The 20,687-nt window shown below is 40.5% G+C and overlaps 1 protein-coding gene and 1 long non-coding RNA gene across 2 annotated transcripts in view; one reads left to right on the top strand and one right to left on the bottom strand.

The window, feature by feature from the left end:
- POLB (DNA polymerase beta) overlaps nucleotides 1–20,687 on the top strand; it is a 143,572-nt gene that overhangs the window by 11,845 nt on the left and 111,040 nt on the right. Inside the window, exons 2-3 of the mRNA XM_053718003.1 lie at nucleotides 12,071–12,128; nucleotides 12,228–12,294. Coding sequence (XP_053573978.1) covers nucleotides 12,071–12,128; nucleotides 12,228–12,294 — 125 coding nt within the window. The remainder of the gene's footprint in view (nucleotides 1–12,070; nucleotides 12,129–12,227; nucleotides 12,295–20,687) is intronic.
- Nucleotides 7,168–7,773, bottom strand: LOC128663601 (uncharacterized). Its single transcript, XR_008402888.1, has 3 exons — nucleotides 7,720–7,773; nucleotides 7,367–7,528; nucleotides 7,168–7,252 (listed from the first exon to the last, which is right to left on the bottom strand). It is a non-coding gene; the product is annotated as an uncharacterized LOC128663601 (long non-coding RNA).

Below are 20,687 nucleotides of genomic sequence, written 5' to 3'. Positions count from 1 at the left end.
ACAACCTTAGGAAAAAATTCAAAAGAAGCACGCAAAACCGCCTTATCCTGATGAAAAATTAGAAAAGGAGATTCACAAGAAAGAGCAGATAGCTCAGAAACTCTTCTAGCAGAAGAGATGGCCAAAAGGAACAACACTTTCCAAGAAAGTAGTTTAATGCCCAAAGAATGCATAGGCTCAAATAGAGGAGCCTGTAAAGCCTTCAGAACCAAATTAAGACTCCAATGAAGAGAAATTGATTTAATGACAGGCTGAATACGAACTAAAGCCTGTACAAAGCAGTGTATATCAGGACGTATAGCAATCTTTCTGTGAAATAAAACAGAAAGAGCAGAGATTTGTCCTTTCAAGGAACTTGCAGACAAAACCTTATCCAAACCATCCTGAAGAAACTGTAAAATTCTAGGAATTCTAAAAGAATGCCAAGAAAATTTATGAGAAGAACACCATGAAATGTAAGTCTTCCAAACTCTATAATAAATCTTTCTAGAGACAGATTTACGAGCTTGTAACATAGTATTAATCACTAAGTCAGAGAAACCTCTATGACTTAGAACTAAGCGTTCAATTTCCATACTTTCAAATTTAATGATTTGAAATCCTGATGGAAAAACGGACCTATACCTACTAGGTCTGGCCGTAACGAAAGTGGCCAAGGCGGGCAACTGGACATCCGAACCAGATACGCATACCAAAACCTGTGTGGCCATGCTGGCGCCACCAGGAACACAAATTATTGTTCCATGATGATTTTGGAAATCACTCTTGGAAGGAGAACTAGAGGCGGGAAGATGTAAGCAGGTTGATAACACCAAGGAAGTGTCAGCGCATCCACTGCTTCCGCCTGAACATCCCTGGACCTGGACAGGTATCTGGGAAGTTTCTTGTTTAGATGAGAGGCCATGAGATCTATCTCTGCAAGACCCCACATCTGAACAAACTGAGAAAACAAATGAACGGTTCTCTCTTTAACAGAGGCCAAAACTGAAGAGATCTGAGAATTGCACGGAGTTCTAAAATATTTAATGGTAATCTTGCCTCTTGAGATTTCCAAACCCCTTCTGCTGTCAGAGATCCCCAAACAGCTCCCCAACCTGAGATACTCACATCTGTTGTGATCACAGTCCAGGTTGGCCGAACAAAAGAAGCCCCTTGAACTAAATGATGGTGATCTATCCACCATGTCAGAGAGTGTCGTACATTGGGATTTAAGGATATTAATTGTGATATCTTTGTATAATCCCTGCATCATTGATTCAGCATACAAAGCTGAAGAGGTGTCATGTGAAAACGAGCAAAGGGGATCGCATCCGATGCTGCAGTCATGAGACCTAAAACTTCCATGCACATAGCCACTTTTTTGAAGGGAATGACTGAGACTGAAGGTGCCGGCAGGCTGCAACCAATTTTAAACGTCTCTTGTCTGTTAGAGACAGAGTCATGGACACTGAATCTATCTGGAAGCCTAAAAAGGTGACCCTTGTCTGAGGAATCAAGAAACTCTTTGGTAAATTGATCCTCTAACCATGTTTCTGAAGAAACAACACTAGTTTATTTGTGTGAGATTTTGCAGAACGTAAAGACTGAGCTAGTACCAAGATATCGTCCAATAAGGAAACACTGCAATACCCTGTTCTCTGATTACTGAGAGTAGGGCACCCAGAACTTTTAAAAAGATTCTTGGAGCTGTTGCTATGCCAAATGGTAATGCTTGTCTAGAAAAAAGAATCTCAGAAACTAATAATGTTCTGGATGAATCGGAATATGAAGGTATGCATCCTGTAAGTCTATTGTGGACATATAATGTCCTTGCTGAACAAAAGGCAGAATAGTCCTTATAGTCACCAACTTGAAAGTTGGTACTCTTACATAACGATTCAAAATTTTCAGATCCAGAACTGGTCTGAATAAATTTTCCTTCTTTGGGACAAAGAATAGATTTGAATAAAACCCCAAACCTTGTTCCAGAAGAGGAACTGGCATGATTACCCCTGAAGACTCCAGGTCTGAAACACACTTCAGGAAAGCCTGAGCTTTTACTGGATTTACTGGGATACGTGAGAGAAAAAATCTTCTCACAGGAGGTCTTACTCTGAATCCTATTCGATACCCTTGAGAGAAAATGCTCTGAATCCATTGATTTTGAACAGATTTTATCCAAATATCCTTGAAAAACCTTAATCTGACCCCTACCAGCTAAACTGGAATGAGGGCCGCACCTTCATGTGGACTTAGGGGTTGACTTTGGTTTCCTAAAAGGCTTGGATTTATTCCAATTTGAGGAAGGCTTCCAATTGGAGGCAGATTCCTTGGAGGAAGGATTTAATTTTTGTTCCTTATTCTGAGGAAAGGAACGAAAACAGTTAGAATCCTTAGATTTACCCTTAGGTTTTTTTATCCTGAGGCAGAAAAACTCCCTTTCCCTTTGAAATAATAGAATCCAACTGGGACCCAAATAAATTATTACCTTGGAAAGAAAGAGATAGTAATCTTAGAAATAGATGTCATATCAGCATTCCAGGATTTAAGCCACAAAGCTCTTCTAGCTAAAATAGCTAAAGACATGGATCTAACATCAATTTTGATATAAAAAAATAGCATCATAAATAAAATGATTAGCATATTGCAGTAAGCAAATAATGCTAGATAAGTCAGAATCCAATTCCTGTTGCGCTAAATTCTCCAACCATAAAGTTAATGCAGCCGCAACATCAGCCAAAGAAATTGCCGGTCTAAGAAGATGACCTGAATATAAATAGGCCTTCCTTAGATAAGATTCAAGCTTCCTATCTAAAGGATCCTTAAAGGAAGTACTATCTTCCATAGGAATAGTGGTACGTTTATCAAGAGTAGAAATAGCCCCATCAACTCTGGGGATCTTTTCCCAAAACTCTATAGATTTTGCTGGTAAAGGATACAATGTTTTAAACCTTGAAGAAGGAAAAAGAAGTACCTGGCTTATTCTATTCCTTTAGAAATCAGAAATAGCCTCAGCAATAGGAAAAACCCCTGGAGAAACCACAGGAGGTTTAAAAACAGCATTTAAACGTTTATTAGACTGAACGTCAAGAGGCCTGGTTACCTCAATATCCAAAGTAATTAACACTTCTTTTAATAAAGAACGCATATACTCAATTTTAAATAAATAAGTAGATTTGTTAGTGTCAATGTCTGAGGAAGGATCTTCTGAATCAGATAGATCCTCATCAGAAGAGGATAAATTATTATGTTGTTGGTCATTTGAAATTTCATCAACTAAATGAGAAGTTTTAAAAGACCTTTTACATTTATTTGAAGGTGGAAATGCAGACAAAGCCTTCAGAATAAAATCAGAAACAAATTCTTTAAAATTTACAGGTATATCATACACATTAGAAGTTGAAGGAACTGCAACTGGCAATGTACTATTACTAATGGATACACTATCTGCATGTAAAAGTTTATCATGATAACTATTACAAATGACATTTGGCGAGATAATTTCTACAATTTTACAACAAATGCACTTAGCTTTGGTTGAACCGATGTCACGCAGCAATGTTCCAGTAGAAGCTTCTGAGGCAGGATCATGTTGAGACATCTTGCAAAATGTAAGATAAAAAACAACATATAAAGCAAAATTATCTATTTCCTTATATGACAGTTTCAGGAATGGGAAAAAATGCAAATAGCCTAGCCCTCTGATAGAAAAAAGCAAGAGGCAAACATCAATGGGGTATTGAAATAATAAAAAAGTTTGGCGCCAAGTATGACGCACAACGTAACTAAACTTTTTTGGCGCCAAAAAAATAACCGGAAATGACACACTCGCGTCACTAATGACGCAACAGTGTGAAAGGTCTCGGCGTCAAGTATGACGCCGGAAGTGACGAACTTGCGTCATAGACGTACTTTTCCGCGCCAAAAAAAATTTTGCGCCAAGAATGACGCAATAAAGTTTAACATTTATCGCACCCGCGGGCCTAATACCGTCCGCAATTTGTAAGAAGTAGTCAATTGAAAAAAAGACTAAACCCCAGGTAAGAAAAAAATTTCATATTAAAAAGATGTTTATATTCCCCAAATATGAAACTGTCAGTCTGCAGAAGGAAATACATGAACCTGACTCATGGCAAATATAAGTACAATACATATATTTAGAACTTTATATAAATGCATAAAGTGCCAAACCATAGCTGAGGTGTCTTAAGAAATAAAAAACATACTTACCAAAAGACACCCATCCACATATAGCAGATAGCCAAACCAGTACTAAAACAGGTATTAGTAGAGGTAATGGTAAATTGAGAGTATATCGTCGATCTGAAAAGGGAGGTAGGAGATGAATCTCTACGACCGATAACAGAGAACCTATGAAATAGACCCCCGTTAGGGAAATCATCGTATTCAATAAGTGATACTCCCTTCACGTCCCTCTGACATTTGCTGTACTCTGAGAGGAATCGGGCTTCAACAATGCTGAGAAGCGCATATCAATGTAGAAATCTTAGCACAACCTTACTTCACCACCTCCATAGGAGGCAAAGTTTGTAAAACTGAATTGTGGGTGTGGTGAGGGGTGTATTTATAGGCATTTTGAGGTTTGGGAAACTTTTCCCCTCCTGGTAGGATTATATATCCCATATGTCACTAGCTCATGGACTCTTGCCAATTACATGAAAGAAAACACACTATATACACAACCACATACAGTATATCCAGCTATATACACATACTGCCTAACCCAAACCCAGGAAAAACCCTACATAAAAAACATAAACGTGACCCAAATTATTCCCCACACCAAACATCCATATAGACCTAACCAAAATATCCCAGGTCTCCTAGCAAGGACCCCAAAACATGTAACCAGCCCACCAACTCCTGACACCTTGCAAAGTGCTGTCAAACATAGTTCTGGGTCCATCTCCCACCAGTCACTTCAGCTGGTCTGTGAGGCATGAATCCTGAACCCAAAGTTGAACGCAGGAAGCCAGAATATCCCAATCTTTGTATAAACATCCCTTTAACTCTTAGCTATGGTACCTTTTTGTTAATTTTTTATTGTTATGATTTGATTGTGTATGTGTGTGTGTATATATATATATATATATATATATATATATATATATATAGTCTCTTTTTTAATTTTTATTTTACAATATGAGTGCTAGCAGTGGCAGATGATGTCTATCTGGTCATCTGCCATAATACTCCTGAGTGGCTGCCTGAAGCTCCTCTTGCGAACAGGCCATAATGCCCCCACAACAGCTACCTGTAGCTCCCCCCATCCTGTACCTGCTCCCGACTCACTCATCTGAAATATGAGGCCCTCACACCCCCATACTATGAACTCCATACCCCTTCCCACTGTCTAACCACTGCTCTGAGAACCTGTACCCTGCCATTCATCTATCTGTCCTCCTGTGGAAATCCCAGTATACTTTACCCTTCAATCTTATGCCACTGTGAAATCCAGCAAGGATGAAATCCTCCAATCAAAGCCTAAGGAAACAAGGGCACCAACCACCAGATCCCTGACATGTTTGTGAACTAGTAAAACAATGGGGCCCCAACAAACTTCATCCAAGGTGCCACATGATAATCCCTCTTAATACCCTCCTCACCTCTACTGTCAACCCGACAAACTCCCATCCATACCTCCCCTAGAGTAACCTATGCTTGTCTCTGCATCCCTCTACCCCTCTAATCAAGCCCCACCACCTCACCTATCAGGCCTCCCAGCCCCCAGGTTCTAGGGTAACCTGTCAAGCTAAAAGTGAAACCATCCCACCCAACCTATCCCTGCCTCTGGAATACCTGCTGCAACAGTTCAGTTGCAGTTCAAGCCCATGATGTGCACACATGGCTCCACATTCTGCTGGTCCACCTACATAAGTCCAAGATCCACTCCTTTCATGGCCCAGTTGCCTACAGATGAAAGCAAATGGGCAAAGACAGCCTGTAACCTGCTCCAGAAGATGCACAGTACCAACTTCCATCACCACATGCTTCCACCCTAGCGAGCCTTTTCCCGCCACCACACTGCTCCTGCTCTCAGCCGTCTGCCTCACTGCACTTGTCCCATGGGGAGTGTGAACCTATTCTCATGTAGTTCAGCCTACTGGCCTCAAGATGACCCCTCCACTTGGCCTACATGGGTTCACGAACCCTTACATTAAATGCTTTTCATTCAGGGTAACCCTGTTTGGCTACCATTAAACATAGCCATCTTTATTTTAAATGAATATTGTTTTACAGGAAAGAGCTTTGTTTCATCTAATAAAATCCACATCAACATGATAAGAAAACTCAATAAATACCCAGAAACTAAAATTCGGTTAACAGAACTGTGCATTTATTCAGAAAATACAATGTGACCAGTGCCAAGGGACACCAGACATGTAAAGGACATCTTTGAAAGCAGTGGAACTGGTTGGAGCTTTCTGCTTGATGATCGTTGTCTTTAGTTAACACAGCACCTGTAAAGATACATATGAGATAGGACAAATTAGATGACAACAGTGGACAAATAGAAAAGATAAAAGAAACAGGCTTGCTATATAGGGACATACATTAAAATTACTGTTTCTTTTTGCTTCTGTTACCCATAAGTAACAACAACATTTAAAAAATTCCATTTTTTTTCATTTAAAATGTGACAAATTCTTTTTTACATTTTAATTTAAACAAATACAGCTGTATCTGGGAAGTTGTTTACATTTTAATGCTTTTTCTATAAAATAATAATAATATAATAAAGGGGAGATACTTCTTTGAGAGAAACAATATTAGGTGCCAAATTTACAGAGAATGTTGAACAAAAAGTGAAGGACTGAGTGGGGGTTATGGCGGATGGACAATATGACATTGGGGGAAGCATTGGATGATGAAGATGAGTGATCCAAATGGTTAAAGGGGAAGAGATAACACAGAGAGACTGATGATCTAAAGCTTCACCAATTCTTTGGGGTCCCTCACAATGTTTTAGAAAACAAATTTAGTTTGAGAGTTGCTTCTCTACCTCTGCAGGAGAGGCACCTATGTAATAATAATATAACAATATAATGGTGAATTTTTTTTTTGTATTTCTCTTTATGCCAGCGAGTTTTTGATAATCAGGCCCTGAATAAGAAGGGGTGAAATGAGGGGTCTAGAGGAGTAATAAAAGCAGCAGATACTTACAGTCTGAGTAATATCTGTGACACAACAACAAAACCGAAAACTCCAAGTCCTCCAAAGGTGATCCACAGCAAAATTTTGGGAAATTTATCTGTGTGGGAAAAGGACATGAAGAATATGTTACACACAGGTTGTTACCGTGGGCCATATTGCTATGTGAGCTCTTTCTATGATACTCTGCTTGTATTACTCAAGCACTAATTACCTGTGGTGAAGATCTTGGGTATCTCGCCAATTGCCTGATACACAGAAGCCACCTTATCCGAGTTGTCATCCGGATAATCAAACCAAAAAGGGGTGGTCTGGGCAGAAGCTGGAGCCAGAGTACTTCCAGTTGGTGTTGGGGCCCTGACATCCTGCAACTGATCTGTGGATAGAAAAAAGACAGAAAGTCAGTATTGAGGACAAAGTGTAATAGTATCTTGTTTTCACCAACATAGTACAAAAAGAAAGTCAAATTAAACAGACAGGAAACTTAAAATTCAGCTCCATATAAAAAGTCTGTGTCTGTTTCTCTTGTCTCTCTCTCTCTGCAGAATTTATTTATTGATAACTCACCTGCTGACAGATCCTGCCAGTTCACGGCTTTTCTCCTTATGGGACGGGATTCTGTAAAGACAAAAAAAAAAATAATCTGATGATTTTCCTCACATTTCTTATCCTCTTGTCCCATTGGGGATGGGAGGCTTCAACAACCTGAATAACATGGAAGTAAAGGGGTTATTTAGTTATATCTACCAAGATCCTTTGTCCTGTCAGCTCCATTACCATAATCTATTTTTTTTTTTTTTCTTATCCACTATTTTTATTTTTAAATCTACTATATTTATTAAGATGATGTGAACCCCTTCACATTATAGTGAGTAACCTCTATATTATATTATAAGAAATTGAAAGCTTTTTAAAAAAATAAAATGTGAATTTAGCACAAAGCTTCTCATTACTATTATTCTATTTTCTTTCAATTATCTGTTTAACTGACATCTTCTCTGATAAAGAGCTGTCCCTTGTGCTATAGCTAAAGCAAAGTTTTATGTAATAGCACAAAGGTATTTCCCCTTCTCATTCTCACTGACATGATACTATATCCTATCCTCCCACCACCCTGTTCCCCCTGTGTCTTTACCTGTGCCCGAAAAAATCAGTAGAGAGATTCCTAAACAAACAGCAAATGCTTGAATCGCCATCATCTTGCAATGAATATGAACATTTACTTGCCTCCTGCCATTATATAGTATACATGTGACATCACTATGACATCATATAGGACAAGGGACAATGGGAAACTGATACTGCATAAACAACAGAGCATTGTACTATAATGTCCTTTATTTATTGTCAATTCAAATTTAGAACATGAACTCTCCCTAGAAATTCTCCTTACACATAGTTTAACATCTCTATTTAGTGTTTCCTATTGCCCCATATAAAGCTTCCTCATATTTCCCTATATAACTTTTCCTATAACTTCTAATGTGCCATATAACATTCCTTAGAACTAGTGGCAGCAAGTGCTTTCCGAGGTTGTTAGGCAGTGGCGGCTCTAGGAACAATATATAGGGGGGGCACATAAGATACCACAGTCAGAACTGGGGGGGCACTAATAATTTTCACCACTAAATATTATTGTATATACATACAAACACACACACACATATATATATATATATATATACACACACTTATATCAACATAGATATAAATACACATACTACACACTCACTCATATATACACACACTCTCATAAACACACATACACACACCCTTACATACACATACATACCCAATCATGCATTACATACATACAAACACTAGACACTCATACATACATACATACGCATACACTCACTCACACTCTCGCTTCATGCACAGCAAAACAATTATATGTATAACATTGACAAACTCAGTTTATCTCACACATTAACACACACAGATACTCACAGACCCGCAAAGACACTGACAAACACACACACCAAGACACACTCACACATACTCACAAACAGACAGAGATACATTTAAAAGTGAAGATTGTGCAGAAGAAAACAAAGTGTGTTTTTTTTGGTTTGTGTTTTATTTACACAGTTTTTACACATCTTGCAAAAGGATTTTTGTACACAAGCCCTGTACGTTGAAACTTTAGGACAAATACGATGGGAATTTAAGGCTATCATAAGAACAAATCTTACACATAGGTAAAAAATTCATTAACGTGATTAAACACATAGGTAAAGTCCTGAACATAGTGCTGCAAGTAATTGCTTTTCTGATTGACTCGCTATGTACTGTTTAAAAGTGGCAATATATAAACTTCTTTCATTGGATTAAACACAATGTCTACCTAGGTCAGTACTGCAAACATTAGATTATTTAACTGATTTGAGCATATAATTTTTGCAGCAGATTATCCGTAAAGTCTGTGGAGCTTTAAGGCTGTGACACACTGCAAGCGGAGCGGTGCGCAGTATGTAGATGCGGCTGTGCGCGCTCAGTGTGTCCTGCCTTTTCATCTCTGAGCACTCTGAATTGAACTTCAGAAGCGATGCGACGCGGCTGCTTTGCCTCGCGCCGCATCGCTTACAGTGTGTCCCAGCCTTTACGAACAGACTATAGCATAGTTTATGTCTATGAAGTACTGTAACTTGTCCAATCTGTATATCCTCCAGTTTTTTTTTTTTTTTTTTTTTTTTTTTTTGCTCTTTGGGGATCCTGGGTGTTTTCCCACAGAAGCAGAGTTTTTTTTGTGACTTTTGAGACTTTTCCAATTAGTTAAAACCCCTAGTTATCACATTGTCATTTCTCATTTTATCCTAAAATTCATAATCACTTAGGATTGTACAGTTTCCCACTAAACATAGTCACTTTTCCAATCATCAATTTAAATAGCATTAATAGTTGTGCCATTAAATAAACCCTTATGATATAGCAATATTTATAGCAAATAGTCAGTTGTATTTGCCAGTGTTCAGTAACATTTTGCAGCGATATCATGAGGCACATTAGCTCAGCCTCTCTAAGAAGACCCCAGGCACCTTCAGCTAGAACTCACTCACTGTTTATGATGCACAATTGCACATGGCCATGCTGCCTCTCCGTAATACACACACAGCTCTTTCCTCTCCCTGTACAGTCAGGAGGAATGGATAGGATACAGCCTTCAGAGCCCAGAGGGCGGGAGCTCCGCCCCCCAGCTGTTGCTATGACAACATATTGCTGCTAGCTGGGTCTGTTAGGGGGAAGGCTATTGATGTAACACAGATCCTGTCAGTGTGTAATAGAGGATACCTGCGTTAGCTTGGAGGGTCACCCGGTGGGGAGAAGTGTAAAATGTCAGTTTCTTCTATGTAGGCAGCAGGTTCCAGAACAGCAGCTGTGCACAATAAACAACTGTGTGCAGCTGTTTAAACTGATCTGGTTTTGGTCATGGCTGTCATCTCTGCTGGGGGGGTACATGGTAGGGTAAAGACTGATCTGGGGGGGGGCACTTGTCCTCCCTAGCCCCCCCCCTAGTGACGCCTATGTTGTTAGGGCAAAAATTCTCACCTCTGAGAACGCCCAAACTCCACCTCATTCAGGACAGTGTACACTCATTTTCATATAACTGCATGTAATAGACACTACTATAAAGAATAAGATACCGATATAAAAATCCAGTATAAAACTGTTTAAAAACTTACTTAGAAGCTCTCAGTTTAGTTCTGTTAAAAAGGTAGCTGGAAAGCCCATATGAAAAGACCCTTTACACAAACAGGAGCAAGCTGGAGAAGGTAGCTGACGGTATTCTCATAAAACTTTGGGGCTTGGTTAGGAGTCTGAAAATCAGAGCAATGTTATTTAAAAATAAGCAAAACTATACATTTATTTAAAAAAAACACTTTATGGGCTATATAAATAGATCATCTACAAAACATTTACTCAAAGAAAAAATGAGTGTATAATGTCCCTTTAAGCTGCATACCCAGCTTTTCTGGCTATGCGGAGCAGGTTTGCATAAGCAAGCCTGCTGCACCATATTTAAAGCGACAGTCTACTTGAAAATGTTAATTGTTTAAAAAGATAAATAATTCCTTTATTACCCATTCCCCAGTTTTGCAAAATCAACACTGTTATATTAATACATGTTTTACCTCTGTGATTACCTTGTATCTAAGCCTCTGCAGATTGTCCCCTTATCTCAGTTCTTTTGACAGACTTGCATTTTAGCCAATCAGTGCTGACTCATAAATAACTCCACAGGAATGAGCACAATGTTATCTATATGACACACATGAACTAGCACTGTCTAGCTGTGGAAAAACTGTCAAAATCCACTGAGATAAGAGTCGTCTTTCAAGGGCTTAAAAATGATCATATGATCCTACCTAAACTTAGCTTTCAACAAAGAATACCAATGGAACAAAGCCAATTTGATGATAACGTAAATTCGAAAGTTGTTTACAATTGAATGCCCTATCTGAATCCTAAAAGTTTAATTTTGAATAGACTGTCCCTTTCAGAAGCAGAAACTGCTTATTTTTTTTCCTCTCTAACACCTCAGAAGTAGCAAGATCCATTACCCCCGACACACACTCATTTGGAGTGATTGACATACCCTGCTCTAGCGCAATTGGTTGTGGCGGAGTAGGGAATTCTCTTGTGCAATGATAAATTTTGCTCTCTGATGAAACATTGCAAGTGGCAATTGCAGGCGACCGGTTCACTACTTGTAAACCTGTCCACCTGCAGGGACAGTACATTGTTCCTCTAGTCTTCATTTACTACACGATTAGTGTAAAATATATTATGTTTGGCAGATAATTGTCTGTTTATAATGGAGAAGACTCAATGAATGAAGAATTTTCTTTCTGGCTTATATTTTAATTCACATACATCTCCTTACTTATTTTGTTTATACATTTTACTTTATTTTCAGAACTTGCCAACTACGAACGCAATGTGAATAGAGCAATCCATAAATATAATGCATACAGGTGAGAGTCTCAATGTGTCTCTATAATTCCAAGTATCTTTGCATGTTGTCTTTTTTTGTTTTCTTCTTATTTTAAGTAAACCGATTTTTCTTCCAATAGGAAAGCTGCATCTGTGATCTCAAAATACCCCACAAAAATCAAGAGCGGGACAGAAGCTAAAAAACTGGTGAGCATGGTGCTTTTTGTATAATGTAGATATAGCTCTCTGTTATTAACTTGGCCTTAAAGGGACATGAAACCCAATTTTTTCTCTCTCATGATTTAGAAAGAGCATGCAATTTTAAACAACTTTCTAATTTACTTCAATTATCTATTTTGCTTCATTCTCTTGATATCCTTTGCTGAAAAGCATATCTAGATAGGCTCAGAAGCTGCTGATTGGTAGCTGCACACAGATGCCTTGTGTGATTGGCTCTCCCATGTGCATTGCTATTTCTTAAACAAAAGATATCTAAAACATGAAGAAAATTAGATAATAGAAGTAAATTGGAATGATGTTTAAAATTGTATTATCTACCTGAATTATGAAAGAAACATTTTGAGTTTGGTGTTCCTGTAATATAATGCTCGCTTCCAGCTGCTTTCCGGTTATTGCAGTGATGCCTCGATATCGAGGCATCCTGCAATAACCATTTTTAGCCATCTGATGCAGAGAGAGCCACTCTGTGGCCCTCTCTGCACCGGACATTAACGGCTAAGTTCGTTGGTGGGTGGGAGGCGGGTGGCGGCCATCGATGGCCTTTGTGATGCGGAGGGGGGCGGGATCGGAGGCGGGGACGACCGGGGGGGCGCGCACGGACACGGGGAGGCCGGGCGGGCGCGTGCACGGGGAGGGAGCGGGTGGGAACCACTACGCTACAGAACATTTTTACCTAGAAGTGGGGATCAAGGGGGGGATTTTATTTGGTGATCGGTTTGGCTTGTGGGATATTGGACTGTGGGGGGGAAGCTACACTACAGAAACAAATAAAAAAAAAAATAATAAAAAAACATTTTTATTTGCAAACTGGGTACTGGCAGACAGCTGCCAGTACCCAAGATGGCCCCCAATAAGGCAGAGGGGGAGGGTTAGGAAGCTATTTTGGGGGGATCAGGGAGGTTGGGGGCTAAGGGGGGATCCTACATAGCAGCATATGTAAATATGCTAAACATTTTTCTCCTGTTAAGTGTAGTCAGTCCACGGGTCATCCATTACTTATGGGATTATATCTCCTCCCTAACAGGAAGTGCAAGAGGATCACCCAAGCAGAGCTGCTATATAGCTCCTCCCCTCTACGTCATACCCAGTCATTCTCTTGCACCTAACTAATAGATAGGACGTGTGAGAGGACTGTGGTTATTAAAATTAGTTTTTATATCTTCAATCAAAAGTTTGTTATTTTAAACAGCACCGGAGTGTGTTGTTTTTCCTCAGGCAGCTTTAGAAGAAGAATCTACCTGAGTTTATGTATGATCTTAGCGGTCGTAACTAAGATCCATTTGCTGTTCTCGGCCATTCTGAGGAGTGAGGTAACTTCAGAACAGGGGACAGCGGGCAGGGTTCACCTGCAAGGAGGTATGTTGCAGTATATTATTTTCTAGGAATGGAATTGACTAAGAAAATACTGCTAATACCCATATAATGTAAGTGCAGCCTTAAATGCAGTAGTAGCGACTGGTATCAGGCTGATATGTATGTATGTTACACTGAGGTATTTCTGGGGAATGGAACTTCACTAAGAAAATACTGTATACATTTAACTTATATTTGAGCCCCCACTGCAGTGAAATCGAGTAGCAGCAGGCTTATTAGTATCATTTCATAATTTTATTTAAAACGGTTTTCTGGCATGTTAATCGTTTTTCTCTGAGGTACTTGGTGATAAAATTTTTGGGCATTATTTTTCCACATGGCTGTCGTTTATTTATGAATAAATTCAGTTTACTGAGCTTCCCCACTGTTATAATATGAGTGGGAGGGGCTTATTTTGGCGCTTTCTTGCGCAGTAAGAATTCACTCACAGTCTTCCTATTCCTTCCTCCATGATCCAGGACGTCTCTACAGAGCCCAGGGGTCTCCAAAACTAGTTTTGAGGGAGGTAATCACTCACAGCAGACCTGTGAGACTGTGCTTTTGACTGTGATAAAAACGTTTTATATCTGTTATCCGTTTTTTGGGTATTAAGGGGTTAATCATCCATTTGCTGGTGGGTGCAATCCTTTGCTAACTTAATGCATTTACTGTGAAAATTTTGGTTGCTATAACTAATTTGGTTCATTGTTATTTCAACTGTGACAGTTTTTTGTGCTTCTTAAAGGCGAAGTAACGTTTTTTATATTGCTTGTAAATTTATTTCAAAAGTATTTTCCAAGCTTGCTAGTTTCATTGCTAGTCTGTTAAACATGTCTGACACAGAGGAAACTCTTTGTGCAATATGTTCAAAGGCCAATGTGGAGCCCAATAGAAATTTGTGTACTAATTGCATTGATGCTACTTTAAATAAAAGTGTACATGTAAAGAAAATTTCACCAGACAACGAGGGGGAAGTTATGCCGACTAACTCTCCTCACGTGTCAGTACCTTCATCTCCCGCTCGGGAGGTGCGTGATATTGTGGCGCCAAGTACATCAGGGCGGCCCATACAAATCACTTTGCAAGACATGGCTAATGTTATGACTGAAGTATTATCTAAATTGCCAGAAATTAGGGGTAAACGCGACCACTCTGGGGTGAGAACAGAGTGTGCTGATAATATTAGAGCCATGTCTGATACTGCGTCACAATATGCAGAACATGAGGACGGAGAGCTTCATTCTGTGGGTGACGGATCTGATCCAAGTAAACTGGACTCAGACATTTCAAATTTTAAATTTAAGCTTGAGAACCTCCGTGTATTGTTAGGGGAGGTATTAGCGGCTCTGAATGATTGTAACACGGTTGCAATTCCAGAGAAAATGTGTAGGCTGGATAAATATTTTGCGGTACCGACGTGTACTGACGTTTTTCCTATTCCTAAAAGGCTTACAGAAATTATTAACAAGGAGTGGGATAGACCTGGTATGCCCTTTTCTCCCCCTCCTATATTTAGAAAAATGTTTCCAATAGACGCCACCACACGGGACTTATGGCAGACGGTCCCTAAGGTGGAAGGAGCAGTTTCTACTCTGGCTAAACGCACCACTATCCCGGTGGAGGATAGCTGTGCTTTTTCAGATCCAATGGATAAAAAGTTAGAGGGTTACCTTAAGAAAATGTTTGTTCAACAAGGTTTTATATTACAACCCCTTGCATGCATTGCGCCTGTCACGGCTGCGGCGGCATTCTGGTTTGAGTCTCTGGAAGAGACCATTAACTCAGTTACATTGGATGAGATTACAGACAAGCTTAGAGTACTTAAGCTAGCCAATTCATTTATTTCCGATGCCGTAGTACATTTAATTAAACTTACGGCTAAGATTTCAGGATTCGCCATTCAGGCGCGCAGGGCGCTGTGGCTTAAATTTTGGTCAGCCTGTGTGACATCTAAATCTAAATTGCTTAACATACCTTTCAAAGGGCAGACATTGTTCGGGCCCGGTTTGAAAGAAATTATCGCTGACATTACTGGAGGTAAGGGTCATGCCCTGCCTCAAGACAGAGCCAAACCAAGGGCTAGACAGTCTAATTTTCGTGCCTTTCGTAACTTCAAGGCAGGAGCAGCATCAACTTCCTCAGCCCCAAAGCAGGAAGGAACTGTTGCTCGCTACAGACAGGGCTGGAAACCTAACCAGTCCTGGAACAAGGGCAAGCAGGCCAGAAAACCTGCTGCTGCCCCTAAGACAGCATGAAGTGAGGGCCCCCGATCCGGAAACGGATCTAGTGGGGGGCAGACTTTCGCTCTTCGCCCAGGCTTGGGCAAGAGATGTCCAGGATCCCTGGGCGTTAGAGATCATATCTCAGGGATACCTTCTGGACTTCAAAGCTTCTCCTCCAAAAGGGAGATTTCATCTTTCAAGGCTGTCAGCAAACCAGCTAAAGAGAGAAGCGTTTCTACGCTGTGTACAAGACCTTTTACTAATGGGAGTGATCCATCCAGTTCCGCGGTCGGAACACGGACAAGGGTTTTACTCAAATCTGTTCGTGGTTCCCAAAAAAGAGGGAACCTTCAGACCAATTTTGGACTTAAAGATCCTAAACAAGTTCCTAAGAGTTCCATCGTTCAAAATGGAAACTATTCGGACAATCTTACCTATGATCCAAAGGGGTCAATACATGACCACAGTGGATTTAAAGGATGCCTACCTTCACATACCGATTCACAAGGATCATTATCGGTACCTAAGGTTTGCCTTCCTAGACAGGCATTACCAATTTGTTGCTCTTCCCTTCGGGTTAGCCACGGCTCCAAGAATCTTTACAAAGGTTCTGGGCTCTCTTCTGGCGGTACTAAGACCGCAAGGAATTTCGGTAGCTCCGTACCTAGACGACATTCTGATACAAGCGTCAAGTTTCCAGACTGCCAAGTCTCATACAGAGTTAGTTCTGGCATTTCTAAGGTCGCATGGGTGGAAGGTGAACGTAGAAAAGAGTTCCCTGTTGCCACTCACAAGAGTTCCCTTCTTGGGGACTCTTATAGATTCTGTAGAAATGAAAATTTACCTGACAGAAGACAGGTTAACAAAACTTCTAAATGCTTGCCGTGTCCTTCATTCCATTCAACACCCGTCAGTGGCTCAATGCATGGAGGTAATCGGCTTAATGGTAGCGGCAATGGACATAGTACCTTTTGCACGCCTGCATCTCAGACCACTACAATTGTGCATGCTAAGTCAGTGGAATGGGGATTACTCAGATTTGTCCCCTATGCTGAATCTGGATCAAGGGACCAGAGATTCTCTTCTATGGTGGCTTTCTCGGCCACATCTGTCCAGGGGGATGCCCTTCAGCAGGGAAGGCTCAGGGATCATGGACTCAGGAGGAGAGTCTCCTTCCAATAAACATTCTGGAATTGAGAGCAGTTCTCAATGCTCTTCTGGCTTGGCCTCAGCTAGCAACTCTGAGGTTCATCAGGTTCCAGTCGGACAACATCACGACTGTGGCTTACATCAACCATCAGGGAGGGACAAGGAGTTCCCTAGCGATGATGGAAGTCTCAAAGATAATTCGCTGAGTCTCACTCTTGCCACCTGTCAGCGATCCACATCCCAGGCGTGGAGAACTGGGAGGCGGATTTCCTAAGTCGCCAGACTTTTCATCCGGGGGAGTGGGAACTTCACCCGGAGATTTTTGCACAACTGCTTCGGCGTTGGGGCAAAGCAGATCTGGATCTCATGGCGTCTCGCCAGAACGCCAAGCTTCCTTGTTACGGATCAAGATCCAGGGATCCGGAAGCGGTTCTGATAGATGCTCTGACAGCACCCTGGGTCTTCAACATGGCTTATGTGTTTCCACCCTTCCCGATACTTCCTCGTCTGATTGCCAGGATCAAACAGGAGAGAGCATCGGTGATTCTAATAGCGCCTGCGTGGCCACGCAGGACCTGGTATGCAGATCTAGTGGACATGTCGTCCTGTCCACCATGGTCTCTGCCTCTGAGACAGGACCTTCTGGTTCAGGGTCCTTTCAAACATCCAAATCTAATTTCTCTGAGGCTGACTGCTTGGAGATTGAACGCTTGATTCTATCAAAGCGTGGATTCTCGGAGTCAGTGATTGATACCTTGATACAGGCTAGGAAACCTGTTACCAGGAAAATTTACCAAAAAATATGGCGTAAATACTTACATTGGTGCGAATCCAAGAGTTACTCATGGAGTAAGGTCAGGATTCCTAGGATATTGTCTTTTCTACAAGAAGGCTTAGAAAAGGGTTTATCTGCTCGTTCGTTAAAGGGACAGATCTCAGCTCTGTCCATTCTTTTGCACAAGTGTCTGTCAGAAGTTCCAGACGTTCAGGCTTTTTGTCAGGCTTTAGCCAGGATTAAGCCTGTGTTTAAAACTGTTGCTCCGCCATGGAGCTTAAACTTAGTTCTTAACGTTTTGCAGGGTGTTCCGTTTGAACCCCTTCATTCCATTGATATCAAGCTGTTATCTTGGAAAGTTCTGTTTTTAATGGCTATTTCCTCGGCTCGAAGAGTCTCTGAGTTATCAGCCTTACATTGTGATTCCCCTTATCTGATTTTTCATTCAGACAAGGTAGTTCTGCGTACTAAACCTGGGTTCTTACCTAAGGTAGTCACTAACAAGAATATCAATCAAGAGATTGTTGTTCCTTCATTGTGCCCTAATCCTTCCTCAAAGAAGGAAAGACTTCTGCACAATCTGGACGTTGTCCGGGCCCTGAAATTCTATTTACAGGCAACTAAAGATTTTCGACAAACTTCTTCCCTGTTTGTCGTTTATTCGGGACAGAGGAGAGGTCAAAAGGCTTCGGCTACCTCTCTCTCTTTTTGGCTTCGTAGCATAATACGTTTAGCCTATGAGACTGCTGGACAGCAGCCTCCTGAAAGAATTACAGCTCATTCTACCAGAGCTGTGGCTTCCACTTGGGCCTTTAAAAATGAGGCCTCTGTTGAACAGATTTGCAAGGCTGCAACTTGGTCTTCACTTCACACCTTTTCAAAATTTTAGAAATTTGACACTTTTGCTTCTTCGGAGGCTGTTTTTGGGAGAAAGGTTCTTCAGGCAGTGGTTCCTTCCGTGTAAAGGTCCTGCCTGTCCCTCCCGTCATCCGTGTACTTTTAGCTTTGGTATTGGTATCCCATAAGTAATGGATGACCCGTGGACTGACTACACTTAACAGGAGAAAACATAATTTATGCTTACCTGATAAATTCCTTTCTCCTGTAGTGTAGTCAGTCCACGGCCCGCCCTGTTTTTTACGGCAGGTCTAAATTTTAAATTAAACTCCAGTCACCACTGCACCCTATAGTTTCTCCTTTCTCGTTTGGTTTTGGTCGAATGACTGGGTATGACGTAGAGGGGAGGAGCTATATAGCAGCTCTGCTTGGGTGATCCTCTTGCACTTCCTGTTAGGGAGGAGATATAATCCCATAAGTAATGGATGACCCGTGGACTGACTACACTACAGGAGAAAGGAATTTATCAGGTAAGCATAAATTATGTTTGTTTTTGTTTTTTTTTTAAATACCTTTTATTTTAGTACTGGCAGACTTTCTGCCAGTACTTAAGATGGCGGGGACAATTGTGGGGTGGGGGAGGGAAGAGAGCTGTTTGGGAGGGATCAGGGGGTGGGATGTGTCAGGTGGGAGTCTGATCTCTACACTAAAGCTAACATTAACCCTGAAAGCTCCCTACAAACTACCTAATTAACCCCTTCACTGCTGGCCATAATACACATGTGATGCGCAGCAGCATTTAGCGGCCTTCTAATTACCAAAAAGCAACGCCAAAGCCATATATGTCTGCTATTTCTGAACAAAGGGGATCCCAGAAAAGCATTTACAACCATTTGTGCCATAATTGCACAAGCTGTTTGTAAATAATTTTAGTGAGAAACCTAAAGTTTGAAAAAGTTAACAATTTTTTTTTATTTGATTGCTTTTGGCGGTGAAATGGTGGCATGAAATATACCAAAATGGGCCTAGATCAATACTTGGGGTTGTCTACTACACTACACTAGAGCTAAAATTAACCATAGAAGCTCCCTACATGCTCCCTAATTAACCCATTCACTGCTGGGCATAATACACGTGTGGTGCGCAGTGGCATTTAGCAGCCTTCTAATTACCAAAAAGCAAAGCCAAAGCCATATATGTCTGCTATTTATAAACAAAGGGGATCCCAGAGAAGCATTTACAACCATTTATGCCATAATTTCATGAGTTGTTTGTAAATAATTTCAGTGAGAAACCTAAAGTTTGTGAAAAAGTGAAAAAAATTTTTTATTTGATCGCATTTGGCGGTGAAATGGTGGCATGAAATATAGCAAAATGGGCCTAGATCAATACTTTGGGATGTCTTCTAAAAAAAAATATATACATGTCAATGGATATTCAGAGATTCCTGAAAGATATTAGTGTCCCAATGTAACTAGCGCTAATTTTGAAAAAAAGTGGTTTGGAAATGGCAAAGTGCTACTTGTATTTATTGCCCTATAACTTGCAAAAAAAGTACATAACATGTAAACATTTGGTATTTCTAAACTCAGGACAAAATTTAGAAACTATTTAGCATGGGTGTTTTTTGGTGGTTGTAGATGTGTAACAGATTTTGGGGGTCAACGTTAGAAAAAGTGGGTTTTTTTTGGTTTTTTTCATCATATTTTGTATTTTTTTTTTATAGCAAATTATAAGATATGATGAAAATAATTGTAGATTTTGAAAGTCCATTTAATGGCGAGAAAAACGGTATATAATATGTGTGGGTACAGTAAATGAGTAAGAGGAAAATTACAGCTAAACACAAACACCGCAAAAATGTAAAAATAGCCTTGGTCCCAAACGGACAGAAAATGGGAAAGTGCTGTGGTCATTAAGGGGTTAAACATGGCACTTGCTCAGAGAGCCTAAGGTTCTTGTCACATCTGGTAATGACTCAATTTGTTAATTGCTGACATGAAACAAGCCCCCCTGTCTCCCTG

Source organism: Bombina bombina, chromosome 6 (assembly GCF_027579735.1).
Source record: "Bombina bombina isolate aBomBom1 chromosome 6, aBomBom1.pri, whole genome shotgun sequence".
Taxonomy (NCBI): Eukaryota; Metazoa; Chordata; class Amphibia; order Anura; family Bombinatoridae; genus Bombina; species Bombina bombina.
The sequence above is the reverse complement of the archived record's forward strand: the minus strand, read 5'-3'. Positions and strand labels throughout refer to the sequence as shown.